This window comes from Populus euphratica, unplaced genomic scaffold (genome assembly GCF_000495115.2).
Source record: "Populus euphratica unplaced genomic scaffold, PopEup_1.0 scaffold2.1, whole genome shotgun sequence".
In the NCBI taxonomy this organism is placed as follows: Eukaryota; Viridiplantae; Streptophyta; class Magnoliopsida; order Malpighiales; family Salicaceae; genus Populus; species Populus euphratica.
Window position 1 is genome coordinate 1,751,402 of NW_011499846.1, and position 8,071 is coordinate 1,759,472.

The window sequence follows — 8,071 nt, forward strand, 5'->3', positions numbered from 1 at the left end:
CCTGTCATCCTCGCGGTGCCTTACCTGCTCACTGAGCTTGCAGGATGTTCAGTGGGCCGTGGGGATTAGTCGTGGTGCGCGTAAGCTGGCCCGGACACCCCACATTGGTCTCTACCGGCACTCGGAGTGGTCACTTTACCCGTTGTTCAACATACAATCAACTTCATTTAAATTTAATTGAGTCACCCGCGATAATCTCCAAATTAATTCAAAATAAAATAGTTTTTAATTCGGTAAGCTACCAAGTTAACTCGGCCAAGTTTGGTAAGTATGGCAAACAGTGGTACTATCCTCAAGGTTATTTAAAAATAATAAAAGAATTTGGGTTACAAGACACAGGACATTTAGTACAAAACCTACATGATTGAGACTTCACGGGCTTTCTAGGCCCATAAATAAAATTCGGAGCATGGAGACATAATTTAGGGAGATGGGCTTGGCATGACTGGTCCATAAAACTGCCAATCAGATCATAGTTTTCCTACGATCTAAACTTTTGTAGTGGATTGCATCACCACACAATCAGCCCACCCAGATCCTTTCCACAGGATGCATGATGCAGCCTCTGCACAGAGAAAGCTCGTGGTCATTTTTTCATGAAAGGAAAATCTAGATTTTTTTTTTTCCACTTAGCTTAGCGGCTTGACACCCATCCGTAGAGACCTAATTTATGGACTCATTTGGGAAAAAAACATGGTTTTTAGATTATTAGAGTAATTCACGGGTACGCGGTTTATTTTTATTATTATTATTAGAAAGATAGGAGCCTTTCATGTTTTTTAATCTGGTATCAAGAGGCTAGGTTTAGAATAGATTTGATAGAGTTTATAGAATTTTATTGAATTGATGTTTTATCCAGTCCAATTAAAACATTAGCTTGAATTAGGCTCAAAACTAATTTATCAAATCAGGTTTAGTGATTATAACCTAGACACATCCCCACCTAACTTAAGAAATTCTCTGCATGAATATGATCGGTGATTTAAAATGTATTAAAATATTTTTTAATTTTTTAATTAAAAAATATTAATTTATATATTAAAAAAAAAAAAAAAAAAAACGTAGCCACCGCACTCATAATCATTTGCGAATGAAGGTTCTAAGAAATTGATGATTCATAAAGTTGGGACTTCCATTAGAGCCCCCCACCAAAATGAAAAGCACGTTAAAAATGGGGTGCAATAAAATAAGATTCTGCATATCCTCCAGGCCCATCACTGCAAGCAAGATAATGTTGTTTTTTTCACAGGCCAGTTTCGAGGACATTCGACCATCCAGGATCCGCTAAAAAGTTCGATTTCAAGAATCTTTTGCGTGCTTAAACATGATTCTTTCTTGATCCTTCAACTTGTCCTTTGAAAATTATTTTCCAACCTGGCAAGTATTTGCCAGAGGTGGAAAACGTTGTGATCAGGGTTATTATAAAATTCAAGACGGCCGTTGGCTAGTCAGAACAGCCGCCCTTCTACTGCAAACAGCCCACCGCTGGCAAATGATCTTTCGTTGACCTTTTTTTAATCCATTTTCCCCAACAGGGAAACATTTTATAGAGGGCTACGAATGGAGGAGATGCATAAAAATTACATACATTTAACCCCCCAAAAAAAGCTCCAACTATAGAATAAGAATTATTCAAAACTTTACCTGTCAAATATATATAAAAAATATTTGTAAAATACCTTGTTTATAATTTTGTCCAAAGCTTTAATTATAAACAAATAGCATAGTTACATGAAGAGTCAATTTAATTCATGCGTCAGGTCATAAATCATGTAAGTTGATTCATAGGTTAACGTGTAAACTTAAACTTTTGTATTTTTGATAAATAGATTGGCTCATGGAGTTTATAACCAGGCAAAATAATAAGTCTTTTTATGAATAAAATGTGTGGTTCAAGAAAGATCAAAACCAAAAAATAAAAACAAAAGAACCCATACTGTAGTTGGTGTTCTCCGATTTGTTGGAAAATCTTCTGTGTGTTTTCACTTCATTCTTAAAACTCCAAGTTCCAACAAACCCTAAAATTCCAAATGTTCACATCTCTGACATTTTCTTTCCTCAACACCGCGTGTCGCTGAACTTCAATCTACTCGGTTTCAACTTTCAAGGCTTTTAGAGGTCGCATTGAACTTTAACAACTGAGCTGTATGTAGATGAAAGGTCAATTCAGGACATCGAAAGAAGTGGAAAACAAAAGGAAGGGGGCCTCGAATGTCAAACGAATCCTCCCAAAATCAAATTGGTCCTTGATTTGACTTTTTGGGCAAATTAAAAAATGTCTCACGACTATATAGATAGTCTCAGTTTAATCCTTTTATGTCGATTTTACTTTCAATATTTATAAATTCTTAATCAACGACTTCCATCCATTTTTTAAGGATTTCCATCCCTGTTTTAGTTCCTGTAGTCTCAAAATGAATGGTGAAGTAATGTTTAGTTCCTGTAGTCTCAAAATGTCTCAATTCAGTACTCGTAAGTTACCTTTCAATGTCAACTCCATAGTTTTTGGAAAGGTTGTTGTCTTGTTATTACTATTGTTTTTGTCTTTTTTTATATTTTATATTTTCTTTTTATTTCTTGAAAATGGTACTTATTTTAATAGATTTTAAAAATGATGAAATTAAGAAATTTTATTTGATTTTAACACTTAAATTCGCATTATTGAAGCCTATTTTCCATTCAAACTAGCACCAACAAAGCTCACAGGTAATCTGATCTAAGTCAAGTTTACCAGCCTTGTATTTATTGCATGTGTCATCCTGACCCAATCATCACTCTATTGTCCACAGCGATTTTTAAGTGCGATTATCTCAACTCATCCTCCAACTTAATTAATTTTAATCATCTTAAGGTTTATATTATGTCAATTAATTCAACCAACAAGGTTGCTGGCAACATTTATATTTCATGCACTTGTTGAGCCTCGCTTTATAGTAGGCATCTCGATTTTTATCCTGAAAAATATCTAAATTTACCGATTTTGTTAGTTCTTGGATCACTTAATTTCATCTAATTCCAGGGCATTCATTCCACTTTAGATCACCTTTCTATCAAACTTCTAATCGCACCTTATCAGTCTCAACCTATAATTCTTAAATTCATTCTTGCTCTCGAGATAGTCGAAGTCATCCCTCCTTTGAAGTTTATTGTTAACTACTAATATAATAATAAAACAATTAAGGGGAAATTTATTATTTTTGGGTTTAAAAAATAATTTGCTAATTTTCATTTATATATAAACCAAAAACAAACCAAAATGTATTTTGTTTAGATTATTCAAATAATAGTATCCTTCAACATTTAGAGTGTTTTACTAATAATTTTTAATTGAAAATATATCAAAATAATAATTTTTAAATTTATTTTATATTTTTAAATTGACACGTTAAAATTATATATAAAAAAAGGGCTAGAAACACTTGAAAAAAAAAAACAAACAGAAACCAGACGTCTCAATGCTAAACAGGTGAGTGCATACAACGACAACGGACATGTTTTCTTTTAGACTTCCTGCATAATATTAATTAAACCGGCAAATGATATCGATGTCATTATGGAACGCACAAAAAGCTACGAGCACAAGAGAGCAGGACCGCTCCCTCCTCCACCCACATTATACACTTCAAGAACTCCTTTTTCAGAAGTCACCATTGGAAAAGAGCAAAGCCTCCAATTATCTCAAAAGGAGTGGTGCGACTCTAGCAACATGCTTCTTATTTCATTATTCACGGAATGGAGCACTGTATCATCACTGTTTTTTCTATCGACTTAGCTAAGAAAAGGACCACAACATGATGATATCAATGTCATTATGCATTACAGAAAGCTACTAGGCCCTTGAAAGCAGGCAGCATTGGCATCCCCACTATCCACGTTATACTCTTCCCACAGCAAGAAACCAAAATCTCTAATTATCTAAAACCTTGCCCTCTTTAATGAAGTGACCGTCACAGCAGCTCCCAGGGATGACTTGCCAACCTCTATCTCAAAAGAATCATACCTTAAAAATAATTCCACGACAAACAGCCTAGCCACGAGTACAACAAAATCCTTCCCTGCACACTGTTTATTTCCCAACGTTGGCTTCTCTGTCTCAGGCCCATTAGACCACAGCACATGCTTCAACAACTCCTCTCCCTCCCCAATAAACCTGTCAGCAACAAACTCTTCAGCCCGGGTAAATATTTTCGGGTCCTTTGTAGCAAATGGTTGAAACCCGAATAACAGCTCCCCTTCTTTGACTTCGAAAGCAGCATCATGGCTTTCAATTATCAGATCACGCTTTGCTTTACCGTACTGTAGAGGGACTGGTGGCTCAATCCGGAGTGCTTCATAGACTGCTGATTTCATCAACGGCATCTGTTCCATACCCCTCATTGTAACATTTCCACCGTTCGATTGAACAACTGATCTGATCTCTTCGGCTAACTGAGCGTGGAGTTTGGTTCCGGCACGGCCTAGCCATTTCATCATGTTTGGAAATAGAATCTTTATTCCACCAAACGAGTTAAAGCATGTGGAGAAGAGAAGATTATGGCATGCCTCCTCTCGTGAAATTCCTAAATTCTCGGCTTCATCGAGCAGGAAGCTTGACGAAGCATAGAAGAAATCGTACAGGCGCTGGTAGTTTTTTTTAATCAGTGCTGGTGGTAGACGGAAGGAATGGATTGTAAGATCTTCGAGATATTTTGGAAGACCGAGAGAAAGGACAGGACCAAGGTTAAAGAGCACCCATTTTGAAACGAGACCAGGTCCGTCAAGGCCAAGACTGGTCTGTGCCGGTTCAGTACCAAACCAAGCCCGAGCCAAGAAGTTAAAAGCTGCTTGATCATTAGCAGCAACGAAATTAGCTTTCCCTTTGAGAGCCAAATCTTTTTCAAGACTCGTAAAGAGTTCTGTGTAACTGGCTTTGAATTCAGGGATTACGTGATCACGGCGTGACTTGAGGAGATAGAACATGAATTTCTTCAATTTGGCGTGCATTGGCTCGGATGGATCGAGATAGGACAGAATTCGATAGCCACCAGTGAGTTCTGTTGAAGGCATGTAGGTACCTGTAAAAAGGTCTTTCTTTTCAACTTTTGTCACGTCAAATAGAATCGGAAAGCTCTTGCCGTCAAGTAAAACCACAACCTGTGGATTTGGAGCAATAAAAGGACCTGGTCCCATGTTGGCTCTAAACACCGTTGATCCGTATTTCAGAACTTTGGATTTGAAGAAATTGTCTCTGCCCTGGTTATAAAAATAATCCATACGATCTTTAAAGGGACCGACAAGAGGAAGGCCATAATCACCAGGGATTTTACGGATCGGGAGTTTGGTGTTTTCAGGTGGTGAAACAGTAACACCTGGAGCCGAAACTGATGGTTTTTCTGATACTGATGCTCTGATGGTACGGAAGGACAGTCTACGAGTTGAGGGCTTGGAAGTAGATTTGTTTTTTAGTGACTGGAATTGGGGTTGGAGGGTTGGAAAAGCTAGAGAACAGGAAGCCATGTTTGTGCTTTGGCTAATCTACCTGGCTATCGTTGTGCAAGCTGGAAAGGATACGGGGGAGACAGGGAGAATTGTTAAGAAAAATGGGTTGTGGGGAGCAAGTGGAGTGCCAGGTCTTTATTTATAGCAGTGGGTTTTATCAGTGCGGGGGGTCCACTGACGACAGTCACAACCCTAAAATTTGTGCTCTGACAGAGTCGTGAAAAGAATGCTTCAATAGTAATTAATACTCGGTATCTGTTTTACTTTTCGACTCGGATTTTTTTCCCCTGTTGAATGGCACCTAAAGAAAATTCTCGAGGAAAGGAAGCATGAGTGTATACATGTCATTTCCTTAAGTGTCTTTTAAGTCTGAACAGTGCATGTGTTTTACCATGGATCGATATTTATTGTTTTTTTTTTATTAGATCTGCCTTTCAAAAAATGATTAAAGAGAAAGTAATAATTAATCATCTTTAGGCTCAGTGAAGATCGTGTCCATCTATATACGGACTGGGTGTGCTGTTCGATTTATTATTTCTGGGTTTGGCCTGGCCTTGGGGTTCATATTTTATTTATGTCATAAATATTTTATCTTCATGAATTAAAAATATTTTATTAATACTTTAATAAAAAAATTTCAATAGAGAATGAGGGTATAATAGAGAGGGGTATCCTTTAAAATGAGGTTCATTTTTTTCATGATAAATAACATATATATTTTAAAATTTTCTTTTGAATTATGATTTTTTTTAGACAATACTCCTTAAATTATTAGAAAATCTCTAAATATATAAAAATAAATTATTTTTTAAATATTAAATATTATCCTCCAGCATTTTGTTAAGAATAAATAAATTAAATTATTAAAAATTAAAAAATAATCAAATATCTTAAATACCAGCTTAACTGGTAAACCCATAAATAAACTTGGATATCATTACTTTGAAAAGATTTTTTTTTCTTTTAACAAATCCAATAGATAATGATAGCATCACTTTGTTTCTTTATCCGCTCACCTTCCTTGTTGCATTCTTTTTACTATTTTTGTTCTGCATTGGGTGGTAATCGATCACTTAGCAGGATGAGTTGTCTTTAGAGAATACGAGTAATTATAAATCCTTGTCTGTCTTCATGAAAATCATATTGTCAATTATATGAATCACGGAATAATTATATTAATGAATCTAATATTAATTTTTCAAAAATAATGTGATGTGATGATTAGTGTGTGTTTATGATATTATGGTGTAGAATATTTTTCAAAAATATTTTTTATTTAAAAATATATTAAAATAATTTTTTAATAACAATATATCAAAACTATTTAAAAACACTAAAAAATATTTTTTAATATTTTTTAAAAATAAAACATACTTTTAAAATATACTCAAAAATAAAAACCAACACTCTCAAATACTCGTTGAATAGCTTGATGGGTACTTTGCCCTGCGATCGTCTCTCTATAATTTGATAATGTATTCTAATTAAATATTCAGTAATATTTTGTTTTTATAAAATTAATCCACTTAGATAAACAATTTACAGATGAAATGAGACTAAAACCACGTGCATATATCACACGATCTACGCGTAATCATCTACACGCGTAGTCAATTAACAAAAAGGAATTCTCTTATATATAAAAACTTTAAGTTACTTGTACGCTAATCATGTGATCAATAAGTTTCGAATTTTTTATTAGATCTTGAGACTGGTCAACTTTAGCTCAAAATCTAAAGCCTAATTAATTCCTTGAATGAATTAAAAACTCTTCTAAATTTCATCAAGTCACCATGCGACTTGAATCGAAGACATTTGAAGAATATTTTTATTTTCATGTAAGTGACTTCACACAAGTACAATCCATGCAACATCATTTATTTAGTATATGAATTTATTACTGAAAAAAATATTTTTCAACCATGGTGTTTCCATTATTATTTGCTAATATTCTAGCAGTGACTAGTGACTAGAAGTGAATTAAACCACAGCTAACTATTAATTTCAATTGAGCCAATTTTATTGTTTTGAATAAATTATTAACACAAAGATATATAATTTTGAATAATCTAAACAAACATAATAGTAAAATGATGATAGGTTGAGCCATAATTAAATCAGTAAGTTCCTCGTAGTTAATACTCCTGAAGTAAGAGAGCCTTTCCCAATCTACCATAGTGTATTTTATAAAGGTCTAATCTTATTTTAACCATGATGGCCATGGGCATCCATAAAAGATAACCAATCTGCATCGATGATTCGTCAATGGCAGTCTAATTCTAGACTACACAAGCTGCCCCACCCCATCCCATGCTTTCCCGTCCCATGCTTACTGGGCAACTATCGTGTGGCTAGCTATAGCTAGTTGCCACAACAGCTGTGGATCCATCATCCTATCATCGTTTTCTAGAAACCAATAACTATCCATTTTGCAAATCATGTGAAGACAACGAAACCCAAGAAGAGGCCGTCCTTCGTTTCTCATCCACGAGGGGGATTTAGTTTCGTCGTCACATCCTGAGGACTGTGGCCGTCTTGTCCATAGTGACAAAGGAAAGCTAAAATATGCTTCTTAATTACATTGATTTGCTTA

At 35.0% G+C, this 8,071-nt stretch overlaps 1 protein-coding gene across 1 annotated transcript; it reads right to left on the reverse strand.

The window, feature by feature from the left end:
• Positions 1-3,641: 3,641 nt before the first annotated feature.
• On the reverse strand, positions 3,642-5,604 carry LOC105130311 (allene oxide synthase, chloroplastic-like). Its single transcript, XM_011032762.1, has one exon. The coding sequence runs from the start codon at positions 5,494-5,496 to the stop codon at positions 3,916-3,918; it is 1,581 nt and encodes a 526-aa protein (XP_011031064.1). The 5' UTR covers positions 5,497-5,604; the 3' UTR covers positions 3,642-3,915.
• Positions 5,605-8,071: the final 2,467 nt, after the last annotated feature.

Excerpts from the sequence above, each read along its gene's own strand:
- LOC105130311 (XM_011032762.1), bottom strand. The coding sequence starts at position 5,496 with ATGGCTTCCTGTTCTCTAGCTTTTCCAACCCTCCAACCCCAATTCCAG.